At 38.3% G+C, this 17,125-nt stretch overlaps 1 protein-coding gene across 1 annotated transcript; it reads right to left on the bottom strand.

Moving 5' to 3' along the window:
• Positions 1 to 759: 759 nt before the first annotated feature.
• On the bottom strand, positions 760 to 12,747 carry mdh2 (malate dehydrogenase 2). Its single transcript, NM_001011412.1, has 9 exons — positions 12,647 to 12,747; positions 7,829 to 7,997; positions 7,280 to 7,363; positions 6,245 to 6,354; positions 5,311 to 5,436; positions 3,627 to 3,704; positions 3,112 to 3,211; positions 1,927 to 2,078; positions 760 to 1,144 (listed from the first exon to the last, which is right to left on the bottom strand). The coding sequence occupies exons 1-9, from the start codon at positions 12,710 to 12,712 to the stop codon at positions 1,013 to 1,015; spliced, it is 1,017 nt and encodes a 338-aa protein (NP_001011412.1). The 5' UTR covers positions 12,713 to 12,747; the 3' UTR covers positions 760 to 1,012.
• Positions 12,748 to 17,125: the final 4,378 nt, after the last annotated feature.

Genomic DNA, 17,125 nt, shown 5'->3' with positions numbered 1-17,125 from the left:
GCAATGGCATTTTCCAATTACCTGCAGATTATCGTCCCAGAGATTGATCAGGAATATGGTACACTGGACAGTTTGCAGCACTTTACTTCTGGAAGAACAGGGAATCTTAGAAGGCAAAGCACTCCGTCTCAACCCTGTATTCAAGCAGCTACGCTACTGCCCATCCCATTTCAAGCAATTACAGATTCTTTTATGCACAATATAGTTAATTTATACATGTACACACTTTCTGGATATGTTAAATAAAGGCTAGAGCTGTAGTTTTGTAATCCCCACCCCTAGCAATTGTAGTCAGAGGACTGGAAATCCGTCTCCCCCCCTTTTTTTTTAACGAAGCTTGATGCCATATTTATTCCCAAATATATTCTTTATATACTGTTCCCAGCCAATGTTACCTAAATGTAATGTATTCTGTAACCTCATTTACTATTGTGATTGTTTGAAGTATTCAGTATTACAGAAATTTTGTTCAATATTTTTAAAGCATAAAAAGCCCAAAATAGTTGTTTTAAAATACCAGTGATTGTTACAAAACTCTTAACTGTGATGTTCCATAAATATTCAGTGTATGTGGCGTTATTCATTAAACAAGAGAATTAAGAGGTTTGTAAGAAGGTGGAAAATTCCTTTGGTCAAGTAAAACAGTTTTTAAAAAGGATGTTCATGTGCTTTGAGCGGAAGAAAAAAAAAAAAAAAAAAACACCATACAAACAAGTGAAATAAAATCCAGAGAGGCATAAAGAAAAATATGGTATTTAATTCTTGGAAAGAATCACGGTGGGATTTGGATGTTGTGAACATATTAGTTGTAAGTGCCATCAAGCAGTTTTGTTTTGTATGCTATGAAGAAGTCTTTCTAATGTTGGAGGAGAGAACCAAGTCAATGTAATGAAGCAGATCCCTCCTTCACCAGAATAGACAACTTCACAGCATATAACAAGTACAATCTTTCTAAAGTGTCATAATGCTTCAATAAATTAGGGAAGCAGAGTCTTCACCCGGATTAGGCTTTTCACTTCCGGCTCTTGATGAAATCTTCACCCTTTTTAATGGAGGCTTTTAGTTCTCCCATGGCTTCTGAAACTAGTTTCTCTTCAAAAGCAGTCAGCTTGCCTAGTCCCAGATTCTTCTCAATGCCATTTTTCTGTTACAAAACATTCCAAAGTGTCACATATTATAAACTGCATATACTACTAACTGAAGCATACTGGGTGCATACTCTATACACAGAAATAAAGGCCACAGGATTTATTAATATGCCCTTATCAGACAAACACTAGCATAAAAGAATTTTTCACTTTATTTGCATTAGCAGAGGCATATTTTTCACAGTTAAGGAAAAGGGTGCTACAGATCAGAATAAAGATTTTTATTTACTAGGGTAGGATTTTAGGAGGAGTATTTGTCAACGGCTAAACTCTTTTGACCCTTGATAGAAACACCCTTAAAAATCTTACACAAGTGAATACAGACCTTTGGTCATGACAATAGAACTTTGGAAGGAAAGAAAAATTCAAACATCTCTCTACTAATGCATAAACAGAGCAAATATTTATCAAAGGGTGAAGATCTAACTTTGACACTAAGTTTTAAAACTCATTTACTCATATAATTTCTCTTCATGTAGAGAAGTTTACACTTTGATAAATAAACCCCAACAAATCCTACACAAGTTTGGAACTTTTCCTGTTGTAAACTTTAGCAAAATCTGTTTACGTCCACTGATAAATATGCACCTTTGAGATATTCATAATAGATGTAGCAGGGCATTCCAGGGCCCTGCTAAAAAGCTAAGCTAAGGTTAAACACTTCTCAATACCAATGTTTGATAAAATCTTTGCAAATAAATAAATCATGGGTAATGTTACTATGTAAGGGGGTAAGTGAAACAGTATAATTTATGTATAGGGAGGAAGTTTTACATACCCCCAGCAGGAGTGGAGTTGAGAAGTATGGGCTCTCAGTTTCCTCAGACCTGACAAACGAGCACTCAATTACACCCTCTTTTCCATTCATGGCATCCAGGAGTGAGAAGACAAACCGGGCACCAGCATAAGCCATTGAAAGAGTAGCGGATCCTGGAAAAGAGGAAACATGCACAAACATGACCTCTGGCGCTTTAAATGTAAGCCTGACATCCAACATTGGTGTTTTGAAGAAAATGTCACAAAAAAAGGCTTACAGAGTTTGGGCATTATGTGTGGGAGAAACGTACACCAAAGAAACTAAAAGAATTAGCTATCCAAATATAAGAAACAAGGTTGCTTGCTCAAGTATGTGTGTGTCCTCTCAAGTACTAACTTAGCTATACTATTCTATAAAGAATGATTGAAATGTATAGACATTTTATAGACATGCTGTGTACAAACTCATACAAAGCATTTTAGGGAAAAAGTATGTACCACTGGATAATCCAATATAGAAAGATTAACACAAACACAAGGGCGCGCACACATACTAATTACATCAGCCATGGAATTGTTAGAATGTGTCTTTTACTCCCAATTAGAACTTAAGTTTTTTTCCTGTCAGGGGATCAGCAAGTGACACACAGAACACCACAAAACAGCTGTACAAAGTAAAAGAGCAATATTTAAGCATAGACTCATGATAATCTGATAAATTTGTAATCATTTAAGATATAAATCCGAAGCAATATGTTTGCCATCCCACCGGCGATTTACTTTGCCAGTGGGATGGCATATCAGGGAGATTAGTGGCCCGTGATAAATCTTCACTACTGCGGGTGACTCCCGTGTGACATTGACCACACAAAACTTCCTTAATGAAATAAAAATTCAATTCTAAGCAACTTTTAAACAACTGAAATGTAAATTATACTGTAAAATATTGTGTAGATGTAATTGCTAATAAAAACAGTATCCATCTGGCTGTTTATATTCTCTGCAATGCATGTTCTAATGCTTGAAACAATGTCACGGAAGCACCCTCATAAGTCATCATGCAAAAGAAAACAGGTTCTGGGTAACACCTTTAATTTTTAGTTTATAACATGCAGTTCCTTTAAGTCGCCTTCCTTCACCAACAATGCATTGCAAGTATTAATAGTTTTCATGTATTAGTATTAAAAGTATTCTATTTGTAGCAGACCTGCTCCTGCTTTAGCCTTGACAACCTCTGTCCCAGCGTCTTGAATTCGAGGAATCAGTGCTTCCAGCTGGTCTTGGGGAAACTCTACTTTTGGTGTGCTCTATGTAACAAGATCAGAGATACTTAAGTTACAATAAAATTAAGAACCCCAGATTTGATAATAAACACTTAAATACAGACAAGTTAAAAAACTTATGTGGCATAAGCAAATTAATATACCCCCAGCTCTAATATGTGCTGAGAAGGGCACAATCACTTTAATGCCACACTGACATGAAGTGGCATTTGTGCCAGGGGAGAAACGGCTGATGACATAGCATTCCTTTAAGCTACCCTGGGCCAGCTTTACAGAGCAGGGGGTTTAACAAATACAAATTTCTTAACCCCATTAAGGGTCCCAACAGTTTATATACCAATTTTGGAGGCCTATTCTATTTTTGATGTAGTACATGTTAATTGGTAACCATTAATATAGCACCGACTAACAACTCCATAGAGTTACATCAAGTACTTACCTGAGAAATAAGGGGAATAATTGTTTTGCCAGCATGTCCACCAACCACGGGCACATTCACACGTGCTGGGTCTAACCCCTATATGAAGGTTAAAAACAAAACACAAACATTCTGTAAACTTACTGAAAAAGTCAGTTTGACTGTAGCTAAAACATCCCAGGCTCCCACCTTTGGATTCTTTCCCTATTCAAGTGACACAGAAAGTGTCCTTTTAATGCTATGTTTGGGTGGCACCACTCACGTACCATGGGCTAGTTGAGAAATCAATCTATATACTGGATACCAAGTCACACATGGTCACCTTTCTGCTGTTCTGATAATTAGAACTTAGATTGTAAGCTCTACAGGGCAGGGACCTCCTTCCTACGGTGTCTCATACCACATGGCACTTACTCCCTGTGTAGTTATACTTGTTTATTGTATTTATTATAACACTTATCCTCCCTGTGTGTAATTTTGTATATTGTAAAATTGTACATCGCTGCGTACCCTTGTGGCGCTTTATAAATAAAGTTATATACATACATACATACATACATACATACGTGCAAAGAGCACAAACATGCACAAAGAGTACAAAGTGTAGAAGAGATACCACTACTTTTTACTTCATCTGCTAATGTCCTCGCCAATATGGTGAATCAGTAAGTAAAATGTTCAAACCTGTCAAGATACCCGATATGCATAACACATGGTATATCTTGTACAATATTAATGGTACTTGAATGGCCAGTTTAACTGTAGAGACCTGTTTACTTATCACTAAGTCTTTTTCTCTCCAGTCACATCAATGAGCAACGGGCAGGGCACTGCAAGACTTTAGATTAGTGGACACTCCCATTCCAGTTTATCCTACAGCACAGCCCACCAGTTTATGCTAAATCCTATATTCGAAGATGTTCAGTCACAGCTACTCTGTGAAAGGTAAGAAAACTCAAAAGGTTTACTGTATATGCTTTATATTTGAATTCCACCTGGGAACCAGCAATTAATGGTTCACAAAAACACAGACCTAAAATAAAAACAGCTACACCCTATGTGCCGCTAAAATAAGGCCAGTATGCTCAGATATTTCACTGAGCTACAGGCATTAAGGGCTCTGGCACACGGGGAGATTAGTCGCCCGCGGCAAAACTCTCTGTTCGCGGGCGACTAATCTCCCCGAGTTGCCTTCCCCTGCCATCCCATCGGCGACAATGTAAGTTGCCGGTGGGATGGCAGACGCGGCAGGGCGATTTCGGGAAATCGCGCCGCCGTGTCTGCCATCCAGCCGGCGACTTACTTTTTTGGGCAGTGCTGTAGAAAAGTACAGCTACTTAAGTTTTGTCGTCTACAGAGGCAATATTACTCCAGCACTGGAATTCTTGTACACTGCAATCAAATACAATTCTGCTGTAGTTGACCTTTAAAGGTCCCTTCCCACCCCCCTCCCCCTTAATGTTTCCCTCATTGGTAACATGCCTGTAGGAGTGCTTGCCCCTCTACGACAGAGAAAGGGAGTTGGGTCAGGGTTAGGATGGGGCATGTCCGGCATATCCCTATATCCTAGGTGGGCAATGCATTTTTAAAACAAACAGTTGGCTTGGTTATTTTTATACTACTACTTTTTTTTTTTTTTGTTTAGTTTTTCAGTTTTTAATGAGTGTTTACTGTCAGATTAAAGGCAAACCAGATTCATACATACCTTGAGCTCAGCAACAAAGGTATTGGCTCTTACAATATCCAAAGTAGTCACACCAAAAATGTGGTTGGGGTTGTAAACACCATGTTTTTTAAACACTTCTGATGTGATTGGGATGGTCGAATTTACCTGCACACACACACCAAAACAAAGAAAGTTTCAGGAAAAAATGTACACGTGATGCTACTGGACACAGGGTTTTGGAGGCCAAAACCTAATCCACTTTCTTGAGTTAGTGACAGTAAGGGTTACACAGCCATTGACATGCAAATAGACCTTTATTCATGAAGCAGCAAGTAAAATTCTGATAAATTCAGAATGTATCAGCCAGAGGATAGTAAAGATAGCTGAAGTGGAAGAAGAGGATCGTTCTGTGGTGCTTGCTGATAAGAGCCCTGGGGCAGGAGCACCAGCCTGAGGTAATCAGGTGAGTAAATACCAAAGCTGTGAAGTCAGAAGCAATTTTGGGTACCCGGAGTCAGAGGTACAGTAAACCGAGTGGGAGGGACCGTTCAAGTGGCTGCTGTTTTGGTTGTGGTATGTTACAACTGTGCCTCACTTATTTTACTCTGCTGACAGTCTCAAGTTTGCAGCCCGTGAATCCCGATCAGTCAGTTCATGATTTGAAAATCTAATTTGCCAATGCCCAGTACCTGCCAGTATATGGAGCATCAGCAGATAAGGAAGTGAAGAGAAGCTTCCTTCTGTTATGGCCATTTGGGGTTGTTGGCCAAAAGGAACAGAACAATAGAGAAGAAACCACATGTATTGTGTGTCCATTTGGCCTCTAGGAAGACTGGTTGGATACTGTGCTTGGTCTGCATGGGACATTTTATCAGTAGCATAATTCCAATATCAGATATGTATTGGCAGGCAATTTTACAGTGCTCTGTAAGTTGCTAAAATGAAAATACATTATCATAACTGAATCACTCACAGGGTTGGAAATAATGCAGATCATGGCTTCTGGGCAATGTTTTGCACATGCTTCAGTCAGGGTGGCCACAATGGATGCATTAGTAGTAAATAAGTCGTCACGGGTCATACCTGTTGAAGAAAAAAAAAAAAAACCCATAAAAGCAAAAATTTACCTAACTGTCCTGTAAATAACAAAATAAGATAATTTGTATTACAGGACTAGCCACAACCACAATTGCCAATCTTTTATGCTGGGCCTGTGAGCCTCTTCCAAAATGAAATGGTGAAAACACATCTTTTCTTACCAGCTATCCCCTTAGGGCAGCTTTGTGTGGGCACAAGTGTAGTACACAATTAGCTTCAAAGAATTACTTTTCTGTGCATGTGCCCAGCCCAAGCCTCCACAAGGGACACCTGGGGAAAAGAAATGGACTGGGATATTTGCTTGGGAGCCTAACGGCAAAGAGTTATACTGAGCAGTTACATACAGTTAGTAAAAAAAAATAATTGGGAAATGGCTATTTGCCTTAAAGTAAGCCTTTCAGAACAAAGATGGATAGAGGATTTATTTTAATGAAAAACATACTAAAAATGCACTAAAATTTTTAAATCTTTGCACAATTACCCCAATTACAAACCTACATTAAGTGATTTTTGCTATAATATTGAATGGGACATTCACTTTCTATCCATGGTTTTAAGCATGTTAGTTGGTATTCTATTGCATTGCACTGCTTTAGGGTATGAACCCATGAGTGGTTAACACATCTGAGGTGCAATTCTAGGAATATTACTCTACTGCAACCCACTACATTCTTGTCTGCAGGCCTTTAGAGAGATGGAGTCCAAAATGCAAACACAATAGGTCTATGCATTTAACGCACACATTGTTGTGGTATGGAAAGCAAGGGAATCAAGAAATTGCAAATTCATTACCAACCACTCATGGGTACTTACTTGAACATGTACTGTACCCACCTAGTGACTGGAATAGGCAAACTATTGGTAGCAATTAACATTTTTTGAAACATCTCAGGAGGCAAAAAAGCATTACCTGGTTTCCTTGGCACACCAGCTGGTATAACAACAACATCAGCACCTTTAAGACTTTCTGGAAGCTGCTCTGCTCCAAGATAACCTGTAGACAACACACAAGCTTAATGTTTGTTCTGTTGATGGTTTCACTAGAAACGTAAACAATTTTAAGAGTAAAAGGTAACAATGGCTGATGCTGCAGCAATTAAAATTCTCCATGTCACACTGTTGCAAAAGACAGTTTAAACGAATACTACAAGAGACAATAGTTTGAAAAAGCTTCTACCTTGCACATCCAGAGCCTAACGTGCCAACATTCAGAAAAGCCTCAGGCATAAGATACTGGGTTTGACAAACCTCAAGTCTCTTCTTTGTTAAAAAATGGGTAGCATGTCTTTCCTATTTCCAGGCTTAAATACTTTGTATGAATTAATTTATGTCAGACAACTAGCATGCATTATTTTAGCCTTGAATCTGAGCCTGGCACTCAACTTGTTACATTAAGTGAAATATAAGCCCCAGGCAATTAAAGAAAAATAAAACAAATGAAAACTCTGTCTAACTTTACCTGTAACCTTCGCTCTGGTCTCAATGTGGCTCAGATCAGCTGCTACACCTGGTGTGTGGGCAATATCATACAAAGTAAGGTTGCTAATCAAAGGACTGTTCTTTAGCAGCAGGGATAATGGCTGCCCAATTCCTCCTGAAGCACCAAGCACTGCCACCCTGGCATTGGCCTAAGGAAACAATAATATTTTATTATCTTCAGCGGTATTTTCAGGATTGATCTTATCGGGTATTTTGATTAAATTGCTGGGAATATCAACGCCATTCTTTTCATTGAAGTTACCAACCTGTGAAGATTCCTTTAATTTTAAACAATGATCACTATATACCATAACTATAATGACAGCCACTAGTATCACCGCACAGACTGGCTAGTTTATTGCTTTTAGTCATATTAAAACTGGCAAAAGCTGTTATCAGTCATAGTGAATACCAAGCAAAAAAAAAAAAAGTGTCCCCCACGTTACCCATCCCTGAGGCCAACTGAGGCAATTTGGATGAAAATGTTATTTGCTGTCTTGAATATGACCCAATATCTTAGAAGGTGGCATATGCCTACAGTTTTAAATATCAGTAACACACTGTCACAGTCATACCAGATGCTCAGCTTGCATGGTAAAATCTGACAGACATCTAGCTGAAAAGTTTCCTTCCCATTCAATGACAAAAATTCAGTACAAAATACACATTTATGAAATATACTGTTTCACACAAGATTGCATTTTACAGGGGCAAAAAAAAAAAACCCCACCCGCTTTTTTTCATTTAACGGCATCCTTTTAAGAGATTTCAGTAAGAAGTCTGAAGCGATTAGTGCCTCAAGGGCAGATGGACCAAACCCTTGCAGTAGTGCTATAATAAGAGAGGGTAACCTAAAGGGCACATCTATTAATATATTAAGACACGTATAAACAACTTTTAAATTGCCAATACCAAATAGAAACACAAAAAGGTGTGCGGTTTAAAAAACAGGATTTTCTAACCAGTGCCTGAGCTACTAGCAGCAGTGTGCCGTTGGTACAGATTTCACAAAATATAAGTCAGTCAGTGTTCTAGTTTTCTCTACATCTAATATATATTTCTTTAGGGCTTTGGCACATAGGGAGATTAGTCGCCGTGACAAATCTCCCTTGTCACGGGCGACTAATTTCCCCGAACTACCATCCCAGCGGCGAAAATGTAAGTCGCCGGTGGGATGGCACACGCTGCGTAGGCGATTTCGGTAGATTGCCGAAGTTGCCTCGCGAGGCATTTTCGGAGATTTGCCGAAATCGCCTGCGCAGCGTGTGCCATCCCACCGGCACATAAGCAGTAATAAATCCCCACCAACCGCTTGCTAGATCTTAAGCTGGCCATACACGTTACAATTACAATGGTTGTAGGAAAGACAATTCAGCATTAACGTTTTTTAGTAAACATTTTATTGGTGATTAGAAAAGCATACTACAATTCACGTATTGCATTTTGTAGTTGATGTTACATAATCTGGCAAGATTAATGTAAGATCGCAATTCAAGATCTCAACCGGACTTTATTTAACTTTACTTTATAAAGGGTTGTTCATCTTTACATTAGCTTTTGGTATGATGCAGTGAATACTATTTGGAGACAATTTGAAACTGGTCTCCTTTTTGTATTATTTGCTGGTTCTAACTCGAAGGATGAAATCATAATTTTGCCTCTTCATAGTGTAGTTATGGTGTATCTTGATATCATCCTAAGTGCTCAAAGCATAAAGTTTGTATAAGATCCTTAATAAGCCTTGTATAGTCTAACCTGCAGTTTTAAGTCACTTTTATTAACATTAGAAATAACTAGCAAGTAGGCTTTATATGCCTACTCATGAACATGTCAGTTTTCAAAATTAGTACCATGGAACACTGGCCAGATAAATGTCAAGGTGATTGGTACACTGGGAAGGACAGCCTGTGACTGCACTTTGTCCAGTAAATGCTTACTATAGCTGCTGCCAGAGGCATAAAGATATCACCATTATTACAGTATCACCTTTTATACAGTGCCATCACATTTGCAGAGCATTTTCTAAAGATTATACATCATTCATATCAGTCCCTTGCCACAGTTTGTTGCTTGACCCAGAGACATGTTTGAATGTAGCAAAATGGTTTTGGCCGCAGTTAAAAAGCTGAATTTCACACTGTGTTATAATTTACTAAGTTATTAAAAAAAAACCAAAAAAAAAAAAAAACCTGCAGTTTAAGAAAAAATAAGTTGACTATCCCCCCCCCCCCCCAACGGCTATATATAAATCTTTTACTAAAATGCACAGGATGTACATACTACTTTCAATCATAGTACAGTTTTGCTACACAGGGCTGAAGCTACTAAGTATGTACATATCACCACAGACCATACAAATCTTCCCTGCTCTTTGCCATTGTATGCCTGGATAAGCAAAGAGGTTTTTACCTGCAAATTACTCATCGTTAATTGCTGACTTTGGACAGGCAGGAAGCAGTGTTTGTAAATCCATATACGGCTTTTCATCCAATCTTAAATGGCTTACCTACAACATATTAATTTCAGACATGTACTGCCAAACTTCTTGTGGGCATGTTTTAGGTGTGATACACTAGTTAAACAGGTAATTTATCATGCACAAGTTGCATTTATTGATCAGTACCTCAGACCTACTTTAGTCATTATAAAAGTAAAGATTACTGCAAGACGACAAACAAAAGGAGGGGTGGGCAGAAGAAAGGTTAACGTTTTATACTTTGCATATCAACTTTACTGTACATTACTCTATGATAAAAGTCCTTGTATTGATAAGTTTACTGATAGCTTGCTTAAATAAATCAATAAAACCCCCGAATGATTTATTATAATGTAACACTCGACTTTGCCCTAGAAATCTAGGAAGGTGCCCTACAGAGCAAACAGAAAATACACTTTTCCCTCTCTGTAGTGTGTGTGTGTGTGTGTAACACTACACTGCAAGTGCACCATAAGCTCCTCTCTATATAAAATAAGGACACTGTATTGTGCACAGACATATTTGTTCAATGCACATTTGATTTTTACGCCCTTGGGAGAACAATACTGATTACTTTGTTTACCTGCATATGTATGTATTAATTTGCTCCATTACAAACTGCATTGGCACCTATTCATATAAAGTAACGTACAGGAAAGATATGCTGTATCTTGGTATGCCTCATTCTATAGGCCAGATCTTTGTGAGAGATGACTGATCAGCCAAAAATCACTGATAGAATAAAAATAAGAGAACAGGACCCTGTTAATGCTTCCATGCAACAAGAAAAGGCATCAAGAAGACCAGATTATGTTGATACTGACTAAGAGCTGATGGAATCCTAGGACAGTCCAAGGTGAAAACCTGTCGAGCTTTAGCAAGCTCGGAAACTGATCCATTAGACTGAACAGCATAGAAACTCCAAATAAAATGAGCCATACACTAAAAGTTAATGTGGAACCAGGTATGAGCATCACAACTCACTGCTAACATAATTTGACAATTACCACCAAAATGTTTCTCTGCGTGCCTTATTGTGAGAGTCAGACCACTCAAGACAGTATATTATACCTTATTTATGGAGCTTTTATAGCATATACGGATAACCCATCGATACACAAGTGTGAAAGGCCATACATATTCTCTTCTGCTTTTGTTGCGTGGTATTTCAGCTAGGAATACCAGTGTTCCAGCACCTACCTATAATCTGACAAGTTTTTGATTAATTTACCATCAAAGCTGGCATTTTTGAGCCAAAACTACCTCCTAGATGCACTGTTAGAAAATCACTTTCAATATCAAAGCTGAAATGACCATTTATCATGACTATGGTCAAGGTAAGGCAAGGGGTGCTGCCATCAAAGGTATCTTCCTAAAGTAGAAATGTTCTCAACATTTTTACACAGTTACATCAGTAGCTGCTATATAATGCACAGTTATTTAAAACCCATTATATAAAGTGACCAATATGACGAGTGCTGCAACCCCACAAAGGCTGACACCCTGCTGGGGTAACGTTGTTCCTGGGTGGGTTGGAAAATTTTGATAAAACAATAAAATTAATAATAAAAGGCATTTAGAATAGGCTTTGACATTTACTTTTAGATAATGGTTAAATAATTGCTTCGAAACCAGTTAAGTGCTTGTTTCCCCACACAAGGCAGTGCTTTATGTTTATTTAGTAGGGCATATATGCATTATTCTTCTTTTAGAAAAGTCACATTTCTCATTTTACAATGACAACCTGGATTATTCAAAGACCCAATATGTGTAGATAGCACATGTCAAGTTTTATCTAGTGATTATCTTGCAGCATTACTCCCACCATTCCTTTTTAAGGACAAGGAAAGGCTAAATCACTGGGGGTGCAAAATGTTAAGGGTTTAAGTGGAAGCTTGTAGATGTAGCCTAAGTCAGGGGGTTAAATACAAGGCATTCCTGATGTATGCATTTATTGATATTTGTTGCAGGTCAAGAAAAAACAAAATCAGAGTAACCTTCAGCTCCCCAACTTAAGGTACAGAGACCAATACTTGTCTTTAATGCGCACTAAGCGCTTATTACCGCAGATGCAATAAGGGCTGCGCAACTGAAGGCCCACCATAGCCACCATACTTATATCAAATTCTCAGCCATATAATGAAAGAAAATAGCAGCAGCTTAGAAACTGACAGTGCCTAAGTACAGGACGACTACTCAGAACCCCTTCCTAGTGGGTAGTACTTAAGATTCAATGCTTCATTGGCAAATCTATGGTCCTACAGCGGTCCCGACTATACCCCCTTGCTCTGCCACAATCACTCTCCTTCTGCCTCATGGTACCTGTGCTGTGGTGGAAAGACCCCGGATGAGCCCATGAGAAGCTGGTCTAGCGATGCGAGAGAACATGGTGAAGCCGAAAGAGAAACACGAGCTCAGAGCCGGAGACACAATTGACTCAAACGACCTCCAAGTGCAAAGACAGGAAGGAAATGCGCAGGCGCAGATAAATGAGCAGCCTCCTGACGTTCACTTTGACCTCCTTGTTTCACACGCCCAGACGTTGCTACCGCTATACGCACTGCGCATGCGCTATGTTCTCCCTGGCTACAGTGATATAGCTTTATTTATAGCCTAGCCTTAACACTGTTAAATATGCTACAGTCCTGCTACCTTGCGTTCTCTGCAGGCAACCTACTGCGACTCGCAACACAAGAGGACGGCTGCATATGTACTAGCTGATAGCTTTGTAAACAAGCAAATGATATAATTTGAGTATACAGATACAGTATAATCAAAAGAACTATAAAAATTCATTTTGTTATATGAGACTGCTGCAAACCTAGCTGCAATTTCAACAGAAACTAAATAGGTTCTTAGACAATTTTGTTACACTCCACAAACCCAAATAAAGAAGTAGTATAAGCAAAGGTAGGCTGCAGCTTTGCTAATGACAGGCGTTCTAGCTTGTCCCTGATAGCAACTGCATGAATGAACTATAGCAGGGGTACCCAGAGTTTGTCACCCTGTGATCTACTCTTCTCCTTCATGAGATCTACATTAATAAAATTAGCACAACGTATGTCATTTAGGAAAAGTATCACTCTTGATATTTAATACCTAAATACACATTGGAATATATAAATGCAGTGGCAAATTAACATTTAATGCCCCATAACATTATACAAGTGCCAACACAGCAGTACGGCTGCAGTCAAAAGCTCTGGTATGTTGGGGGGGGGGGGGGGGGATGGCAAGATGGCATCCCACCTTGTGGTCTACCAGAAACTTTAAAGTGATCTACTGTTAGACCGAGTTCTACCTCTTGGGCACCCTTGAACTATAGGTTTCATATCTGTTAAGCTTTTGGTTACTATCTATATCAGTAGGTCTCAATCTTCCTAATGCCGTGACCCTTTAATACAGTTCCTCATGTTGTGGTTACTCTCAACCATAAAATTATTCCTAAGACCATCAGGGCGACCCCTGTGAAAGGTTTGACCCCCAAAGGGGTCCCGACCTACAGGTTGAGAACCGCTGATCTATATAATCTGCTTGAGGATGGGTGGCCCATTTTTGGGAAGTGGCAAAATGTAGAACTTTGCCACACATTGCCTTTTTTTATCAGTCTTTTTTTTCTTTTCTTTTTATTTGCGGTTAGCAATAGCATATAAATCACATTTATGACATTGTTATCTATCTAACACTAACATTGGTCTTTACTTTTATCATATCCTCCTAGTAGAAATCAGTTAAAAAATTGTTTTTTTTAATCAGTCTTTTAATGTGATATGATTAATATTTTGATGTTTCAATCGCATTGCATTTTTTAGAAACTTCATAAAAACAAAGCACTGCAGTGTGGTATGTTGGATTAGAAACATTTATTCACCCATTGTGGATCTGTTCACTTTTAAAAATGTTTATTTTTTCTGGCCACAGCTTACTGTTTAGCAGTTTTTCCGTATATATAACATGCGTTTTCACCAGCTATTATGTAAGTCATGAACATTTGTAAATAAAAAGGTATATTTTTGGGTCTCTACTATAGTTGGGTAGATGTATGCATATCATTGATCAAACTTTTATTGTATTTTTCCGTTCTATTTATGATGGTTTCTCTTTGTAGCTAAAGACATGTGGGTGATAACATTATCACATCATTATTACCACACATAAAACCAGACAATCTTACTCTTGCAGTAACTAAAATGTCAGCCATGAAAATGTGTAGGCGGTGTTTTTATATTTGCCACATAAATGGATAATCCTATGTATACTGACCATACAAAGTATAGAAAACTCCATTCATATTAGTGATATTTAAACTTTTACTCAAGAACACGAGAAGTAGTGCAAGTTTTGTATTGATATTAGGATATTTCGCAAAAAAAATATTATTTCAGCAGTTTTGAAGTTTAGCGTTTTGCACTAAAAGTGGGATAAAACTCTTACAGGAATAACTGAAGACACTAAGAGGTAGATTTATCAAAGTATGTATGTATAACTTTATTTATAAAGCGCCACAAGGGTATGCAGTGCTGTACAATCTTACAAAATTACACACAGGGAGGACAAGTGTTAAAATAAATAAATATATATAAATGCACAGGGAATAAGTGCCATGTGGTATGAGACACAGTAGGAAGGAGGTCCCTGCCCCGTAGAGCTTATAATCTAAGTGGTTGGGTAACATACAGGCACAAATTGGAAGGTAAGAGTGCACCAGGTATGGGCATTTGCGCTTAAGCGCAGGACTAGGCAAAATAGTGTTTTAGTGCTCCAGAAGAGAGTGAGCGTTCCCTACAGAGGGATTCAGGGATAGAGTTCCAGAGGTAAGGAGCAGCAAGATAGAAAGGTTTAAGACGAGAGAGAGCAGTGGGTGTGGATGGTGTAAAAAGCACGATCCAAAAAAAATCATATTAAATACGATTTTTTTGTATTGTGCTTTTTAAAGTACTAAACAATCATATATGCTAGTACGAAACATTTGTATTTTGCTTTGCAAAGTACCAATTTTTTCGTATCGGCAGGAAAAGATTTCTGACTTTGATCCTTCCGTGCAGGATTCTGGAAGCCTCCCATATGACTCAATAGCACTCTGCAGCTCCAACCTGGCCCAAGGAAAGTCACAATACCGAACTTGAATGAATCCGAAACTTTCGCACTTGGCGTGACAAATATGATTTTGTCGCATAAATTGTTGCGCTTTTTGTTGCAAAGTACAAAAAAGTTGCACAAATGTACGAAAATATCACAGAAAATACACAGAAGTTGTTAACTTTAGAAAAAATATGAATTTTATGAATATTTTATGTATTCGGACCTGTTGTACTTTGTGAATGGGCTAATTTACATCAGCAAGTGGAAAGTTTTCCATTTATCAACACCATTCATATAAGTAACTTGCAAGGTCCTTACACCTCCATGTGCTTGCATGAATTGACCCAAGAGAACCCTATAATTAGCACCACCCTGAATATGGGCAGATTGTGTCAATACCATGACTGACTGGCTTCAAGGAAATCACGCCAAACGTGATGGCATCCCTACTCTGCCAACTTGCACGTGATTCATAGAAAAGAGCTTGGGCTTTGGTGCACTGCGCTCAATTCAACATAAATTAGGTTAGATTTAATAAGGTTAGCACTTTTCCATAAATAGACCATAACCCGCCATAAACCACTTTTATTTTTATTAAGCCCAATTATTCATGTGCGGGGTTATCCACACCTTAAAATTAGTTCTAGGACTTTCTCTGGAAAGAGAAAACGAAGAAGAATCCATTTCTTCAGAATAAAACCAAATGAGGGAAGGGTTGCATATCACTCAACTTAGTGGGGTAGGAAGTCATAGTTTCCTGTGGAATCAGGTACAGTATATGTAATATAAAAAAAAAAAAATTTATTACAAATGTTAAACCAGATATTATCCATTAATACATATTGATTATAAGACGCAAATGTAAGACAAAAACGATAACAAAATTGTAACTGATATGTATGATGACGCAAAATAAAAACAAAGTTTAAAAAAAAAAAAAAAAAAAAAAATAGTGTTAATGCAACCTGTCTAAATACACCCAACTTAATTAGGTCTTCTTAAAAGTGGGGAGGGGGTATATTTAGCCCATCTTAAAGGAAAAGGAAAAGTAAAAACTAAGTAAGCTTTAACAGAAAGGTCTGTGTAAATACAACCATAAGCACTTACAGAAATGCTGCCCTGAGTCTATCAAAAGAAACACAGGATTTCTTGTCTTCCTTTGTATAAACAAACATGTTCTTCGGATATCAGCCTTCCTCTCTCAGAAAAATCCTTCTTTCCTGGAGTCTGCTCAGCTCTCTCCTCTCTCCCTTCTCCTGCTCCCCCCCTCCCATAAAACTCACTCCCCCCCGTTAGGAATGTGTGATCTGAGCTACTAACGGCTAGAGTTGCAGCAGGAAACTAACCAAGCTAAAGTGGCAGCTGCTATCTTAAACAAAAGGAGAGCTTCTAGGGCTCTTTACTTAGATATAGTGATTTCTGCAGAATAAATATAGCATTCTAGGTGGCACTGATGTGGCTAATCTATTGGCATTAAAATGCCTTTCTTTCTCCTTTAAAAAGGAATGGTATATTTTCTTTTTAAATAGGACTCTGCTCGTTAAAGTTACCTTTCTTTGGCCTTCAAGACCCGTACCATTACATTCTCACTGCCCCAGCCATATGTACAGGCAACATACACAGGTTAATTTGCTGTGAACTCCCAAGGTGACTATAATGTTTTCTATAAAGCTTTACTCTACAAGTCCTGGTTTCATTCTCACACTGGGGAAAATAAGT

The sequence above is a fragment of the Xenopus tropicalis genome, chromosome 2 (genome assembly GCF_000004195.4).
Source record: "Xenopus tropicalis strain Nigerian chromosome 2, UCB_Xtro_10.0, whole genome shotgun sequence".
Taxonomy (NCBI): domain Eukaryota; kingdom Metazoa; phylum Chordata; class Amphibia; order Anura; family Pipidae; genus Xenopus; species Xenopus tropicalis.
The sequence above is the reverse complement of the archived record's forward strand: the minus strand, read 5'-3'. Positions and strand labels throughout refer to the sequence as shown.